The sequence below is a fragment of the Fusarium coffeatum genome, assembly GCF_003316985.1.
Source record: "Fusarium coffeatum strain FIESC_28 chromosome Unknown BRIP53273_contig_123, whole genome shotgun sequence".
NCBI lineage: Eukaryota > Fungi > Ascomycota > Sordariomycetes > Hypocreales > Nectriaceae > Fusarium > Fusarium coffeatum.
Genome location: NW_022157916.1, coordinates 178,819 through 196,385, shown reverse-complemented (window position 1 = coordinate 196,385; position 17,567 = coordinate 178,819). Strand labels below are relative to the sequence as shown.

The window sequence follows — 17,567 nt, the reverse complement described above, 5'->3', positions numbered from 1 at the left end:
GGTTTTGCCTCGGAATGACCTTTACCAGCGATGGGATATCGAAACCCGGTGCCTCCAGATGTGAAAAGGCAAGGGCACCCATGCGGATAAACCCCCAAACCAGGAAGGCCCCCGATCTCACCTGCTTACAGTCCCTGGCCTGGGTAGGTACCTTCCGTACAACAAGTGCATGCATGCCATCTTCGTTCTTGCCCGCTTCAATGGAGCAAGAGCAAGGGCAGCCTCGTGATGGGATGGGATGGGATGAGATGATATGCGAAGCCGATTCGGCAGCTGCGATTCACTCACCTATCGTTTGACTGGAAACTGGGGACCGCCAAAACTTTGCACCAACAACCTACAACGAATCATCCAATGATGGCCTCCTTTCTTTCCTCCTTTAGTGGTCATCGTTCGCTGATGACAGCAAGCGAACAGGCCGTCATTGGCTGCAGCGATGCGCATCTCTGTTCAGATGGACGCTATCAATTGACTAGGCCGTGGATCACTGACGAAACAAGCTGCATCGTTCTTCAGATGGCCCGGCTTTGGCCTATCCCGGGCTACCGACCAGTGACCTTGAGACTGTTAGCGTACCAGAGCCATGGGGTACACTAGCGTCGAGCATCGAGCATCAAGAAGCCTTCTATTAAGGCTCTAACTTAACTCAACATCCATACTCACGCTGCCCGTTACAAGCCGCAGAGCTCGAGGCTTCTTGACAGGAATGAGATGGAATAGATTCAGGATTCTAGACAACCCTGTCTGCCGGTCCGCACCACTCCCCCCGTCTCGGTAGGACCCTGCTTGGATTTTGTGACCGGAAACACGGTACGACAGATGGTTGTGATACGGTTCACAACGAATTCATCCTCATCAATGATCTGAGACGTGCGTTGCGGCTGCTGGGAGGTCTATTTGATTGGCGTGTCTTAGATCAGCATGAGGATTATATCAGGACTGAGGAGCGGTCAATTGGGATTCAGATCTTCAAACATGGCTTTACCAAACAAGCCCACATGGGAAAACTGCCCGTATATCAATCGACAGTACAGTACAATACGGTACTTCGTGTATTGTTATAGGCCAACAGCTTCACAGGTGTCTGTAACCAAGTGCACGGAAAAATACAGCACATTGGCCGTCCGACAGATACAACTCGTGCGCATGTCACAGCTCGAGCAGGGATGAAGGCTCTTTCAACAGCAACTGGGGCCACGTCGAAGGGTTTGCCAGATCAATAGTACAGTATCAAACCGACAGCAACGGTGAGAGCAAAATTCATGGCGACCAAGTCGACAACGAGTGGCCGACGGTTGGCTTGGGTCGTGCAGCCAGCAGGATTCAGGTGAGGACCACCCCAGACCCTGGCTCGCCATGCCTCATGTGCCATTTCTGAGAACATTTGCCCGCCTGTCAATTTGTCAATTCGATACAGTTCAGATGGCCACGGTCCTATTGTCTTGGTCTAACTTGTTTTCCGGACCGATAGAAACTGGCAAATGTCTGAATAGGGGTTTCAGCACTGCTCCTCATCAAGTCTAACTTGGACGGACAATCTAGAAGTTCATTCTTTCTCAGCCTCTGGATTGGCCTTGGATAGCCTCACCCCCCCTACAGTCTTCGAGTGTGTAGCCAACCAGGGCTACCCTAGTTGTTTTCTATTCTCTCGATCCCATCCATGTCCCTTGGCTCGTCTCGCCAGGTTGGGTCCATTGCTTCAAGTTACGAACCAGGCGCCATGCCTTTGTGTCACTTTTCCCCGTATCCCCCTTCATAAAATACATTGGCACCAAATAAAACATCGCCAGGTACCCAACCGACCCCTCATCGTCAACTGGTTAACTCTTTCTGTTGTTAACCTTTCTTGCTCTGGTCACCGGCTCTTGGTTTCTCTTCAACACTGCATTTCTCATCTTTGTCTCTAATACGTACAACCAGAGCTGCGACTGTCTGTGATAGTTCGAGGTCACTCACTTGCTGCTACCGCCGACACCAACGCCTCTTTGCCTTGTCACATTTACAGTCGGTTGTGGGAATCTCTTCATTCGCTGATCCATCGCCTGTGGCCCACGGTCTTGCATCTTACGCTGTTGGCTAGCCGCTTAAGCTGCGCTGTACAGTACAATACAGTCCTCGTTCAGCCCACCAGCAGAAAATAATCTTTGTCGATTGATGATTTGAATTTCCTGGCATTTATCCACGGGCATTATTAATCTAGCAACCGCCCAAGTTGCTGCATCTTTACTTCAATTGACGGAATAAGCAATTCTGTCAACCTGCCGACTGATTTGGAAATCAACTAAAATCGAACTGAGTTGAGCGAAACCACGCGAAACGCGGCCCTGCCGAGCTGGAGCCAACAGCCCAAACCCACGCCCCGTACCGAATTTGATACAGTCGATCGGCCGAGCCACCTTGACGCCCCTGGCTTTCTCTGAGTCGGTTACTGGCAACAAGAGGAGAGACTAATATCGTTATCTTTTCTTCCTCTTTACTTTTTCCTCTATTTTTCCTTCTCTTGAATACTTCAGTTCCCCTCTCACCAAAAGAGGAGACGACAATCATCAACCCAATTTGGTTCTTCACCTACCTATTTGTTGCCCTGTCACATCTCGTACAGAGCTGAACCGCCCGCTTTGAGCTTGGACCCAAGTCAGAGCGCAACGCAAAAGAAGAACCGTCGTCGAACCATCCACCAACCGACCAACCAGATACTTTATTTCTGGGTTTGTCGCCTGAGCTGAGCTATTGTATTCTCTCTTCTAGTCCAGCCCAGCCCAGCCTCTCCTTGTGGTTCTGGACGCCCTGCTTCTTTTCTTCCCTTTTCTTCCACGACAAGACTCGATCAAGTCGTGCGCTGACTTACCTCGGCCACGTCCACGTCCACGATCGTTTCCATTCCTGTCTCACTTCACGGTCCTCGCCGGCCGATTCATCCTGCTCCCTAAGATAGGAAGCCTACGACTCGCGAGACCCAGAAAACCCCAGCTATCTGGCTCACTCTGGCTCGCTGACTGGACTGGCTTTGTCATTTGCCTTTTTGGCTTCTCCTTGCAGCTCTTTCATCTCTTTCCAAATCTAACCACCTGTCGCCAATTCGCACAACCCTGCACTCTCTCTTTTCATTATGAGTGCTGCAATTGCCATGGCTCCCTCTCCCGCTCCCCACGAAAGATTCTCCAATCCTGAATTGCCCACTCCCTCCACGTCGGCCACCGCCGCCGCTGGCACTTCCCCATCAGCACAACGCTCCGGCCTCAATCTTTCAACATCGCATGCGACAACTCAATCCTCTACCAGCAGCAGCCCCAAAGCTGCTGGCCAAGGTAACAAGTCGTCACCCTCTAGCGCGTAAGTGTCTAATTTCATTTCTTCCATGTCAATTGATTGGTTCTTTGCTAATTTCCCTTGCAGCTCCCGATCGGCTGGCGCACCCCCTAGAATTATTGTAAAGAAAGAGCCTGCATCTCCCAGTATGACCAACACGCGACCTCGACCGCGCAAACTCGACTTGTCCAAGAACACTCCTAAATCCAACCAGCCGACCTCGGCACGGCCCATGACTGCTAGAGACGGCCTGGCTATCCAAGAAGTTGGCATTGCCTGCCTTTCTCCCGGCTTTGTAACGCAAGATCCTGTCATGAAGGAGCAGCTGCAGCGAAGTATGTCAGTTAGAGAACAGCAGCGACATATCATCGAAGCCAGACTTCACCAGCAATCCGCTAAGGGAGACGGACCCGACAAGGACAACTCTCAATTTGCTGCCAAGACACCCGGCATGTCTCGACGAAACAAGGCACCTCCTGGCCTCTCCATCGTTGCCCCTTCTCATGAGCAATTCGCCAACGAGAGAGTCATTCAGTCTGCGCCTCTTGGCCACAGCTTCACTGGACGACAGCATCCTGCTCCTATGACCCGACATATCGCCAACCAGCCATCCAACTTGTCGAGTACTTCTCATATTCACCATATTCCTGCTAACCAGACTGCCAACCGATTACCGCCCATCAGCGATGTCTTTGGCCAAGGACTTTCAGCGCATCCTGACAACGCTCCCCAGTCTCAATCTCTTTACCCCGGTGGCCCCAGCTCTCGCGGTCCCTTGACATCTCCCAGTCACCCTCCGCCTCCTCCACCTCAGGCCCCGACGCCTGGTCGTGGCCGTGAATACCGATCTGCCGAGGAGGCTCAACAAGATCTTGCTGGTGGACGACCAGAGCTTCTCCCCAAACTTGTCCACTATGGTGGCCATCAACCCCCAACACCTCCCTCTCCTGCTCCCGGCAGCCGACCCGTTGATGCGTCGCGAAGTACCAGCAGACGAAGGACCAGAGCCGAATATGAAGATGGCAGCCCACCCCTGGGCCATGGACCTGCACCTACACGTGCTCGTGGTCCCTTTGGCGCCGGTCGAGACAGCCCCGACACTCAGCGAGCCAAGAAGGAAGAGTTTATTCGACTGTGTGAACGAGCCTGGGATCTGTTCCACTCATAGACACTCGCAAACGATAATCACAATAATTCTTTCGACATCCATCGGGCCATTATTCATGGTCTCTTTTAGCCTAATAATTAAGGCGTTATTCTTGTTTATTACTTCAACATTATTATCTTGTGGCGTGTGTCCGAATCGGCTCGAAAAGGTTGGATGATACCGCGGTTTACGAATGGGGGTTCACCGGGTGGACATAATGTTTTTGGTCATGACGACGCTATGAACTGTGCGTCGATATTCTCGGTGTTCTGTTGCGGCAGAATGAATCTACTGCCCGGTTCGCAATGAGCAAAAAGGTCGATTGATCCGGCCGTTGCAGTTGCGCATCGAGCTTTTACCATTTCTGAGGTGGTCGCTATAGATGCCTTGTAACCCAGGGATGGGTTTAAACCAGATCTAGATGTCATTTGATCTGAAGCTTGGGACAGGTCAGCCGGGCGAGTATGGCCGAGGTCGATCATGTTGTCTTTTGCATGTTTATGTCGGTTCCAATCAGATATTGGCTTGAGTTTTATTGGGTTCACGGTGGGCGATGGCTTTGATAAGCCTCGCGCGGTGTATGGTTTCTGATTTTGGGCGTATTTGAATGGGATTTAACGTATCTTCTAAAAGGATATTTGGATCATATGCACTTCATTTTCTTTTGTGATTCCATTGCTCTACATGAGGCACAAGTGCATAAGCCCGCACAACACATTTCATAGGCATAATATATCTATAGTATCTTGAATATGGCCAACTCTCTTGTTTAAAGTGCAAATGGAAGTCAATTCAGGACGATGCTGTAATAGCGTTCTTTTACCTCAAGAAAGGCTGACCGGCAACATCATCTGGTGGATGAATCAAATTCCTGGCTGACTACCAAGAACAATGGCAAGTCTACAACAAAACCATAGTGACTCCATCACCTACCAGCTTATTGCTGTTTAACCGCACCTGGTATCTATGTGTTTAGACAACTTCTCGCTATGAGCGCCGATTGGAGGAGGGGTTTTCGTTCTATGAGCAAGGCGCCCTTAATAGCCGATCCAAGGTATGAACTATGTTAGTATGTAAGGAAACAGAAAAGAAATACGCTGGCTGGGACAAGATGCATAGAATTCTTGCGCTGACATGAACAACGTCTTGTCTATTCTGCTTCCTTTGTCTTTATATATCTCTGAGCTTCAACGACAGTCAGTGGCCTTCCATCCTCCTTCTTCCCTTATTCAATGATGGAGAAATCTTGAATTCAAGACTTCTTGAACCTAGCCTTTCCCAACTGCTGACTATCTTCCGGGTTCAGAAATCAGGCCCTCTTATCCAAACCAAACGTCCATTTCCCATAATTCATAACCGTTCGTGTTCGTGCTGTCTCGTCATATCATGTCTTGCCCTGCCTTGTTCTGTGCTACCTCAACTTGAGAATGCAACCTTCTTGGACCGAATTGTTCTTTAGTAATTGACAGACCGAGCCTCCCTCCCTATACCACCGGACCAACTCCTGAGCATAACCAAACCTTGCCGTGCTTCTCCTAAGTGCAAGAAACCTTTGCCCTTCCTGGGCGTGATATGCTTTATAAAACGATAAAAGAAAATATTTCTGTTTACAATACGCCCAACACCATTGCTCGGTATCAAATGACAAAGGAAATAACACAAACGATAGGTCGTGGAATCATCAGTGTCCTGGCTCACAGTACCGCCATCAACGCCAACCTGTCCTTTCGTCCCACTCGGATTTGGTTATCCCATCTAAATGGCCTCGAGTCAACTGCTCGCTGAGTCTGAACCGTCTAGATCAAAAAGACAACCAAAGGTGTTTCCTGTCATCATAGACCCTCTTCGCCAGCCTTGCATAGCTTGATCTCGCGTACCCATTCTGACTTAAGGACCTGAGCAGCTGTCAAACGACGGGTAGGATGAGGGTCGAGAACCGAGTAAATCACGTTGCGACAGCGCGCCTGAAATCCGTGTTAGTCATGGTGCATACTTGAACATCATTGCGCAAGCAAACTTACCCGATGAAGAGACTCGATGGGGCCGTAGCCTTCTTCGTCTCGGCGGCCCTCAAGGTATCGGCAATAGAACTCATCCTCATCCTTCTTGGCCAAACGCCAGAGGTGGCGACCGGTACGCATTGCCATGAAAATAACACCACAAGCCCACACATCTACAGCTCTGGCGTCGAACTCCTTATCCGTGTATTCCTCGGGGGCGATATAAGGGGCAGAGCCACAAAGGCCAGATACCATGTGCGCATCTGTTTCCCAAGCCATTCGGAAGCACTCTCCGTTGCCAAAATCTGTAATTTTAAGGGCGCCACGAGTTGTCAGAAGCAAGTTCTCGGGCTTGAGATCACGATGGGCCACACCCATTTCATGGAGATACTCCACACCACGCATCATTTGTTTGAAGAAGCAATCGGCCTCTTGAACCTCAAGCTTCCCACTCGAAAGGACGAGGGTGTAGAGATCTCCTCCAGCACAGAACTCCATGACTTCACAATAATCACCCTTGGCGTCCTTGAGTAAGTCAAGCGTGTGGATAACGTTGGGGTGTCGGAGGGACGAAGATATGCAGAACTCAGCTGTGAGACGCTTGCTGTATTTCTTCTCAGTCTCCTCGGGCCTGCGTCGGAACTCTTTGACAGCAAAGAGCTTTTCATTGCTGCCTCCGATTTTCTTGTGGGAGATTCGAACAATACCAAATGCACCACGTCCGACTACCTCTTGGCATTTGCCGTATTTTTCGACTAGAGTTGTCGTTGCATTGGGGCCGTTTCGCTTGTCACCAGCTTCATCTTTCTCCTGTTGTAGAGTGTCTACCCAGTTCGAGACAAGTGACAGGTCGTGTTCGGGCGTTTCCTCATGTTTCTTGCCAAGGAGTGCTCTCCACATATCCGAGAGCTTCTCTTGACGTCGGCTGGATCGTAGATGGTGTTCGTGGCCTCCTTGAAACTCTGGATCTAGAACGAAACGCTGGGAGGGCTCTTTACCGGCTGATTTCGTTGTAGGTTTGCTGGGAGTTGCGGCCTTGTCGGTGGGTTTTTGTGCTGGCTTGTCGCTACCCTTCTCAGTTGATGATGTCTTTCCTGCGGGTGTAGAGGTGCCATTCGTCGAGTTGGCTCGTGGGCGGCTGGGTAGGTCGACGGTCGAAGGGGCAGGCGTTGGGACTCTTGACGTATCCTTGGACGAGAACATGCGAGTGAGGCGATTTTTAACAGAAGTCTTGTCGGTAGGCTTCAGGTGGGTGTCTGAAGAAGGGTTTCCGTTGACAGCGGCCGCACCGTTGTGTGGTGTTAGACCGGGGGATTTCTTGACGCCATCCTGAGACTTGACCGATGATGGTTTTGAGCTCGTTGCAGAGGGTGGTTTTGAGGAACCTGATGCGGTGGGCATTTTTAAGGATGAAATAACGTCGGGCGTGAGTGTCTCGGGCGCTGGGGAGAGTTATTGAAGAGTCGACAAAGTATCGTGATAGTGGGATATGCGGCAACTTGGTGTGACACCAGACACGGGCGGTATCACAAGCACAAGGCGGGCGGACGTAAGAGAGCACGACTCGAGCAAGGTATTGTTGCGCGGCGGATTAGTCTAGAAGCAACGGTCTGCGGTGAGCGAACGACCGGAGCCAGCGTACGACAGTAAGCCAAGTGCCAGGTGACGGAGAGAAAAGCCGAACGCAGAGGAACGACTTTTAATAGTGCTTTTTTTCTTCGTTTTTTTTTTCTTTCTTTGAAAAGCGCAGCGCCGCTCAGAACAAGATTAACGAGCGAGCGAGCGAGCAAAAACAGGACAGTGGGGGATCTCTGAGCTGTCTTTGGGTCCTGATCTTGGCGTAGAGTGGGGACGAGGCAAAGCGCAAGTCGAGCGGCGGGCGACTGATGACTGTAAATGTACCGGATCGTAGATGGTGATAGTGGCTATCAAGAGCCAGTACCGTTGCAGTACCTTGCTTGGGAGTGGCGGTTTAGAAGTTGGCGTGACGCGATAGCAAGTACCGTACCGAAAGATGTCGGCAAAGAAACTGTTTCGAGAAAGAGGTGCCAGTACACTTAAAAGCCAAAAGTGAGGCAGTACAGATACAAAAGGAAAGTGCAATAAAAAGAGGTACTCGGAGGGGTCCTCAGTTACTGTACTATGGTCTCCTCTGGGTTTCTTGGCTGATGCTGGTGATGCCAATGCCAATGCCAAGACAGAGCGGATGCAGGTTCACGAACGGGCTGGACGTCGACTTGCAGCGAAACGCTAGGTATTGCCGTTGAATGGATGCAGTCAAGTACAGCACCGAACCCTGAGTCACAATGACAAAGTGAGAAGAGAGCAGAGCCGTGAAGAAGAGCCGTCAGGAGAAGCAACTGAGATTTTGTCTTAGTCGTTATTAGGAAGAAGGCGGTTTTCGAGGGCGCTGTCGCCCGTGCTGCAGTACCAGTGACAAAATATGGAAGAGGGGTGTGATCTACCTTTGTTATGACTGCCGTAAATAGAGCAGAACAAAACAAAGGATAGAGGGGCAAAGAGGAGGAGCAGAGGGAGAGGAGGGACGCAAGAGGTGAAAAGAGGAAAAATGTAGAGCAGAGCAGAGTAGAGCAATGGTGGAAGAAGAAAAAGGGAAGCGGGAATTTAAGACGAGGTGAGGGTTCTGAGTACAAGTACAGTACAGTACCGTAAGGCCACTGAAGGAGGGCCTCTAATGACCTAAGGCAGACAAAAGGCCAATGGCCACTAGGCTGGGCTGTGATGGAAGAAATAGCGACCCATATGAGCAATCAAATTTAACTGAGCTGTACTCGAAAGTACTTCATTAATCATGATGCTTAATATGCTTTTGCAGGTACCCGCGAGGTTAATTGAAGAAAATGCAGCACTAATTCCAATATAAAAAAAATACGCCGTTGCTCCAGTTTATTTGCTAGGGAGCACTTTTACAAGGAGCACTGCACTTACAAGGAGCATTCGGCCGTTTGCTCGCTACTACTAAAGTACTGCACAGTAATTATTACCTCCCGTCTTTTTAGTTGCTGGATGAATGGAGTAGGCGCACGGGCAAGGACATGAAAATTGCCGGGCAAGTAACTGAGATGGATGGATGTCTGCTACACGAGAAAACAGCATCGACCATACTGCCGGGGCTACGCCGACATCAGTTGGCCATGTATGGGTCGTATTGATAATGTTTTCCATATAGTTCCCATCTTTAGACTACGTCAGGTTTACCATCTGTCATTTTTGCACCAAAATCAGTTATCAAATCAGCATTTTCGGCAGATCCTCTTCAATATCATTCATTATGTACATACAGCACAAGGTCAAGGTCAAGGTGGGAAGTCTACTACTGCACGTACATGATGCTGGAGGGGTCAGAAGGACATGTTCAACTTCTACCTGGTGCTCCGAGAATTGATTGATCATCCAATCCGCTGTTTCGCTAATCCTCTTGTCACTTATTTATTTCCGAGTCAAGGGTTTTCTTGCGCCGCCTGTGCGAGCGAGCCCTGTACTGGCCCTGCCTTTACCCAAAAGGCCATCATGAAAGGAGGGGCCAATAGCGCTACTCCAAGGAGGGAGTAGTCATGATAGTGTCATGAGGTCGAGGTACTAGAGAGGGAACTCGCGACGACACTCAGACCCGCCCCGCAAAGTCTCTCCAGAGCTGTTTAAAGGTGGCATGGTACCTCAGACTGGGATTCATCACGCCCCGCCTGTCATCCAGCAAGGGCATACATGAAGTATGTTCAAGTATGGAGTACCCTCCGGTACTTTACCTAGTAGTCTAGGCCAGAGTCTTCGCCAAATATTGACGAGGGCCACAGACCTTCAATAGCCCAAGGAAATCCTTGACATGACATGCGTCGGCTACTCTTGCACTCATCCTCGAGAGAGAACAAAAAAAAAATCCCGTAAGCACATCAAGATTGAATCTTGTAAAGCAAGCACAAGGCGGTGACGTAGAGAAAGGAACCAATCCAGAATACCGAGGTGACCACCTGAATGTATGACGGCAGATCTGGGAACACAAAGCCGGCAAGCAGCGATCCGGTCCCCTGCAAAGATACGATAGAATCAATAGCAGCTCAATACGCTGTGCGGAGTCTGGACAACCCACATAACTGGGCATGGTGACTCTGTCTAGTGCCTCGGCCTTTAGTTATGCAATGCAATAGACAATCTGGGCAATGTAATGTCTTGCACTGCCATACCGAAAAGGAACAACAACAGAAAAAAGTTCTTTTCCCCAGCCGCGCCCAACGGTAAACTGCTGTACATATTGTAGAGTCTCGTTGTGATGGCTATGACGACGCGGCGGCGGCTGAGAGTATCCTCCGCCGGTCCCAAACCAAGTCAATTTTCCAATCCGTTCTTCGAGTAGTTCGGAGCCGCACTGCTTAGGCTTAGATGCCACAGTTCTATCCGACAGTACTGTACTGTACCACCAGTTTGGACGTTGGGAGGTTGACTAGCGCCAAGAGCTCCAGTTCAGAGAAGAGTTGAAGTAGGTAGACGTAGAGCAGCCATGCCATGCCACCCCAGTTGTTGATGCGGTGTGGTCGGTCTTTGTGGATACCTTAAGTTGGACTGACTGCTCCGTATCTCTTTAATATGTACTATGAGAAGCATCATAGGTGAACTTTGAGCGACGATTGGCTTATCGACACGGCAATAAAGAGTCTGCCTACCCGCCATAGGCTCAACAGCAGAGACAATATGCCGAGAACGTGTACAGTTTAGAGGCTGCATATACAGAGCCGTTGGTCACGCCCATACTTGGCACATCAATCTTCAAAGGGCTGGGTACAGCGGACATGAATACAGTGGCGTTTTGGGCCATACCCTTGGCCCTCTTTTTTGGGAAACTGTTGCCTCTAGTCTACTTATAGTAGACTACCCATCGACATGTGCCTTTATTTAGGCTGACCAAGCTATAACTTGTAAGTGCTTGGTAACTGACTGAGTTTCTGGTCTGTTCTGTTCGACTCTTCTGTACATTTGCGCTTCCCCGAGAGAACGTGGCATCAATCAGCAAATGTCATGATTCTTTGCAGTAAGTGGCGTTAGGATATGTTTTCTCGCAACAGTTGATGATTTGGATACCCTATCCTTGAACCTCGTGCCGACCCCAGCCTACTCCACTGACAGAAGTGCCAAGAAATGGCGCATGGCTGGGAAGAGATCCGGCTAGACAGGGATCTCGGAATTGTGGAGGAGGAAGAAGTAACAGATGTACATAGTACAGTATCTTTGAACTTGTTTATGGATGAAGACAGGTCTAGAACTGGATAGTGCCCTATCATCTGATTTCCTTGACAGATGTTGAGGGAAGACTCACCGGTAATCGAGCTGGAGTTCGAACTAGAGCTAGAACAATTGTATATATTTTAATCTCTGGAAGCTGAATTGTCTGCTGGGCTGGTCCACGTGCCAAGACATGAGTTCATGAGATCTAACCTCAATACCGTCCATCCTCGATCTCCATGAACTGGATGTATTGGTTGATCCATGGAATGATGGTAGGTCCATGTTTGCAATTCTCTTATTGCTAGTACGTATTCAGGTTGTAAAGAAGAAGAACCCAGAGCCTTTGATGCCCGGGAGAGTTTTTGCACAGACCTCGCCAAATGATGGCTGACAGGTCATTGGCTGGCCCTACAGCATTGGCAGTCGACACCCCTTGAAGAACCCTGCACTTATCATGATGACCATCATCTCGACTTTTGTCTTGACATTGAGTTCAACATCACGTTTTTTTGTGCTAGTCTTCAACAAGGTAATAAATAACATGCATGTATCGATGGCACTGAATGGAAGCAGTCAAAGGAATGCAACACAGCATTACTACCTGGTAGGTACCTTAGGAAGGTAGTACTTTCCCATAAGTTGAGGGTTCCTTCCTCATGCAAACGGGTCTTAGTGATTATGCAGTCAATTCACGGAAAGAAAGATCGTGCCAAATTGAGCACAGGGCACAGAGCTCCTTCCATCAATAGGTGATTTCCATTTGCTGAGCAGGTACTTCGCGCTTGAAATTCCAAGCAACAACTCTTGTTCTTTCCTGCTACCTCGCTATCCCGGGAGGAGGAATACGTGGTTTACCACTTGTGTCTCTGTGTCATCTATCAAGCCTGCAGTCGACTGGAGATACGATACACAACAGGCCAAGGAATTGCACAGATTCAATGTGAGTGAGAACGGAATATGTGTATTGACTACTGATCAATAGGCAAGTCTAGATCGCGGCCCGGTCCTGCGTTCTGCAATGCAGCCACTGGGCAATCATGGCCATCAATGCGTGTAATATCAGCGCCGTGGCTGATGAATTCAAGAAATCACCCACCACAAACAGAGCTAGAGAGAACTGGGGATTCCGATCCCGTCCCTTCCATCCTGTTGCACTATTGCGGTCCTCCCATAGAAGAAGAGATGAACAACGGCATTGTGTGATTGTATACTATGAGGCATTTCCATGCACCGACACAGGGCGCGATCAAGTGGCATGATCTGCTGATACCGTCGCTCTTGTCTCGTTTGGATCTTTGCCATCAAACATGTGCGCGCACATCTCTTTCTACTTCCATATATGTGTACAGTACTGTTCACGCATAACCTGAGCGGCACAGCCCCCGCCCATTTAACCCCCGAGATTACGGATACTTATTAGCGACCTGGGAGTCTTGTCACGACCCGCCAATGCTATAAACGAGCTAGCTCTGACAACGATTAACTTCTTTTGCAAGATTCGTTCGGGACGAGAGGCCTCCTGCGTAGTCGCAATTATGCCCGCAGTCAAAGGGTTAATTCAGCAAGGATTGTGTTCCCTACTGAAAGCCGAATCCAGTTCTCCATTGCTTCTTTCGACGTCGACCTGCTCCAACAAGGTACATAAGCAGTCAAAGTGATGTTTCAACACCAAGTTGGTAGAATCAATATGCCGATTTGTTCAAGTCGAGTTTGGTGTCCACCCAGTTTACTGGATTATGCATACGGTTCAACTGCTAGTTGAAACACCATTAAGCACAGACGATTTATATTTTAACTTCCATCTGACCTCAAGGCTTAATCGACGTGCTGCCAGGCAAGGGTTACTTCGACAGGGCACCGATCACAGGGATAAACGCTTTGTCTTTACCTGGCGTGAACCCTATCGCAAACAGAGACTCTCTATTCCGACTACCACAAAAACTATCGCATATGCACATTTGGGGACAGGACCTGGTGTCACGCAGAGCAAGCCAAAAATGGCAATGCATATGCCTCTTGGCCTCAGGGTGTAGCGGTTAAGAAGAATACTCGCAGGAGGCAAAAGTGCTCACCGCTTGACCCTCGTCTATCATATCTCAACATGTTGGTACAATGAAGATGTGGCACTCAAGATAAAGCTTGTGAAGCGTTATATGAGACATAATCTCAAGGTTACTTGAGCAGATCAGACATCACACCGTCTTCTTTCGATTGACAAGGGCTTTACCTGCACACACTAGATCTTACACACCGACAACAAAGCGTGTTCGCCTTATTTGCTCGTGGTCTATCACTGAAAGTTTACTGGTTCAACGCACGCATCAAAGTCCTAACACCCATCATCTCAACCCTGGTCCAGTTCCCGAAAGCTATCCCTGCGGCCCACACAAGCTACCTACCCACACAAGCTTATCGAGAATCTCATCTTGGCCCTACCCATGCCACACGCCCAATTGTGTCTCACGACAGCTCCTTGGTGGCCGCTGATCGCGACCGTCGTAGCCAGCGGCTGAGCTTGGATTGTATCCTTTATGTATAGTGACACTTTGAGCAACGGTTTCCACGTGGCGTCGGGTGTTCCTGGTGCCTCTATGTACAGTGGCACCCACATACATATGCACGAAAAGGGAGACGACCCGAGTTTTATATCCCGCCAGCGGGAGAGCCCCCGTTGCCGCGATTAGTCTCGACTTTTTTATGCTATTGTACATTGCTTTCGAGCGGAATATGTCGAGATGAGGATACCGTCTCAGACTAATCCTGGGCAATGCTTCTCTTCTTAGCCATGCTGACAGCGTATCATGCTTGATCTTGCGCCGGATGGGCTATCTACTGGTCGTGCTTGCTCAGAGTGCTTAGATGTGATGAACTCTGCAGGTTGGAGATGCAATGTTACCGGTTTCTGGTCTCAGCTCAACTTCAAGTCTTCAACTCGTTTGTAATCGACTTGTCAGTCGCACATATCTATCAGCGGCCGAGTATATGCGTAATTTGCGTTGTCAATAATGTACCCGATAGATGCGATACTTTGCCAAGCTCTTCTATGTACCTGTTACAATGATGGTGTGCTCAGTGTTTTTCCAATGGTATCCGTCGCTGTCGTTTCCACGTCCCTTCATAACGCCGCTGCCCCACACGTGCTTTCTACTTGCAGCTATACTACTAGAATACAAAATCATATCCTGAACTAGGCTTCATGCTCATCCTGTTGCTTGTCCGAAAGGCCCAGCTTGGATGACAGATGGCTGATCATAGAAGTCGAGTCTGCCGAGGGGGGCTCCTCTGGGTTTTGTGAGTGTTTGGTAGCGTCTTCCTTAACAAGCTCAGGAACTCCTTTCAGGTTCTCTGTATCCTGAACAAACTTGGTCAGATACACAGTTGGCCTTCGTGTAGAGACGTTCGGGTTAGAGGTAATGCTCTCTATCGCGGTTTCGTACGCCCGGTCATAGACGTTGAAGTCAACGGCTGATGGCGAGTCGCACACCATATCTGGAGTAGCCTCGTTGGACGCAAACTCATCCATGATTCCTGTACCGATACCAAGGAAAGGTCTGGTGCTCTCTTGTGTATCGACTTCTTCTACCGGCAGAGTCTCTTTTTCAATGCCAGACTTTTGCTTTTTAGTCTGAAAGTTGCGTCTTCGGGAGAGCAATGCCTCAATCACTTCAGCCTTGGCCTTCTCTTCCGACGCATCAAACGAGTCTCGGTCTGCCCTAGGTGTGCTGGTATTAGATCTGGCGCGATGTCTGACCAGAATTGACTTAAAGCGATGGATAACTTTCATTACACATAGAAGGTGATTCATCTTGCGGGTGAAGGCACGATTAACTTCCAGCTCATTAGGGGGCTCTACCATGTTGGCACAATTCTCCTCAGTAGACAGCAGGCAGTCTGTGCCTTGTTTAGTGACCCACGGATGCTCCTGATTAAAGGTTAGTTTCTTCATCTGAGTTTGACTGAGCATTCATCTTACTCGAAGTTTATCCATGGTGATGCGCTGCTCTGGATCTTTATTGAGGACTTTCTGCATAAGATCGATAAAATCTGGGTTCTCGTCTTCGGGAAGAGAAGGCTCGTCGGATCGGATAGCCTCGTACATGTCCAAAACGCCGTCGCGGTTGAAAGGAATGCGTCCGTACTTTAGACAATAGAGCGAAACTCCCATTGACCAGATGTCAGCAGCAGTACCAGAAACATCACCATGTTTACCGCAGAGTTCGGGGGGCAGAAAGGCGGGGGAGCCTGCGGACTTTGCTGTTCTCATGTTGTCTGGTTTCTCAAACATCTCGGAAACTCCAAAGTCAACCACCTTGAGCACGTCGTCATTGGACAACAGTAGATTATCCGGTTTGATATCTCTGTGGATGACACCCTGAGCATGCACTTTGGGGCACTAGATCAGTCTCTCTAATGAGCTTACAACGTTGGGACACGACTTACAGTACTCAATGGCCAATATCAAGTCTCGGAACCAGTAGCGACAGTTTTCCTCTGAATAAGGTTCAGCCTGTTCGTCTAGACCAACTTTCATCACGACACCCTTGCGACACATCTCAAGGACCATGTAAATGGAATCCTCCTCAGGGTCATCTAAGACCTCGTAAAGTTGGACAAGATTAGGGTGGTTGAGCTTCTTCATGATGGCAATTTCCTCCCGGATAAGGTGCAGCGCATCGTTGGTGTCATTGACGATCCGGGGAGCAGCGTTGAATGGCCCTCCAGCGCCAGGGCCCATGCGCCTCGGACCTCGAGGACCTTGCCTGAGGATGGTCGATTGAAGACGTTTTCTGAGGCGGGCTTTGGAAAACTCTTTGACGGCCTAAAGATGTGTAAGTCAGGAAACTTGTGGGATGTACTAGCTTTGTCGCTCACAAACTCATGGCCAAATTGGTCTTTGGCAAGATGGACTGCGCCATATGAGCCTCTCCCGATCTCCTCCAAGATGGTGTATTGATTCACTCGATGTTGAGAGACACCGTCAGCACTTTCGTCTCCAAACTGCGTTTGCGCATCAAGAGTTTCCTAGAGGCCCTGGTCAGCTGCGCGATGTCGGCTTAGGCCATGGCATTGGTTTCGCACCTTGACTTGACGATGAGCGCTGGGTGTTCGCTTGTGATGCCTGAGAGGGCTAGAGAAATGAAGAACCTCTGTTGGCTCTGTTCTGTTTGTCGGTGCCTTTGTCAGCTGGTCGAATGCAGGCTCTGTCTTGGGGTTGACTTACAGATGATGAGTGAGGGGCGGAGGAGGCATCTTGTCAGAGGCTTCATCATGCTCGTCAACTCTGACTTGAGGCGAAGGAAAGGTGAAGGAGGGCCTCATCTCTGGATGTTTCGCAGACTCGGGCGCATCCATATCGAATAGGTCACCCAGCAAAGGTAAAGGTCGCGATTTGATACCTAAGTTTGAAACGGATTGGATTGCCCCGCTCCCCCGCGATGAATTGGGCTTTGAATTCTACGTTGCTGTAAGATGTGCTGAAAGTATAAGATGATTGCAGTAATAAACAGTGACACTTATAGCACTATGTTAAATTGTTGTTAATGCCAAGTACAAATGATCGTGAAGGTGGAAGAAGGAAGGAATCTAAGCCTCTCTGTCTCCAGCTGTGAGCCTTGGCCCGCTTACAGTCAGCCCTGAGGCGCTAGAGATCTATGGCGGGGGGAGAGCTGCAGCTTCCAGGTCAGACAGCTCCTCGGATCCCAATATCAGTGGCTGTCTGCTCCGCCAAAACTTTGACTTTCACTGGGCAGATCAGCCACAGGGACTTGAGCCTCAGTGGATGACAGCTGCCCAGGCATGTAGGTAGGTACTCTCCATCAAGCAACCTAGGTAGGTACTAACCCGGGCAATCTATCGCATCGCATCGCATCGCA

General features: G+C 49.5%; 3 protein-coding genes across 3 annotated transcripts; 1 reads left to right on the top strand and 2 right to left on the bottom strand.

Moving 5' to 3' along the window:
* Positions 1-3,109: 3,109 nt before the first annotated feature.
* FIESC28_05769 (uncharacterized protein) lies at positions 3,110-4,477 on the top strand (the record flags this gene model as incomplete). Its single annotated transcript, XM_031159914.1, has 2 exons — positions 3,110-3,333; positions 3,397-4,477. The coding sequence occupies 2 exons, from the start codon at positions 3,110-3,112 to the stop codon at positions 4,475-4,477; spliced, it is 1,305 nt and encodes a 434-aa protein (XP_031016077.1).
* Positions 4,478-6,288: 1,811 nt separating this feature from the next.
* FIESC28_05768 (uncharacterized protein) lies at positions 6,289-7,857 on the bottom strand (the record flags this gene model as incomplete). Its single annotated transcript, XM_031159913.1, has 2 exons — positions 6,289-6,420; positions 6,478-7,857. The coding sequence occupies 2 exons, from the start codon at positions 7,855-7,857 to the stop codon at positions 6,289-6,291; spliced, it is 1,512 nt and encodes a 503-aa protein (XP_031016076.1).
* Positions 7,858-14,881: 7,024 nt separating this feature from the next.
* Positions 14,882-17,046, bottom strand: FIESC28_05767 (uncharacterized protein; the record flags this gene model as incomplete). The annotated part of the gene is made up of 6 exons (XM_031159912.1): positions 14,882-15,616; positions 15,668-16,077; positions 16,135-16,513; positions 16,567-16,716; positions 16,774-16,855; positions 16,916-17,046. 6 exons carry the CDS (start codon positions 17,044-17,046, stop codon positions 14,882-14,884), a joined length of 1,887 nt encoding a protein of 628 aa, XP_031016075.1.
* Positions 17,047-17,567: the final 521 nt, after the last annotated feature.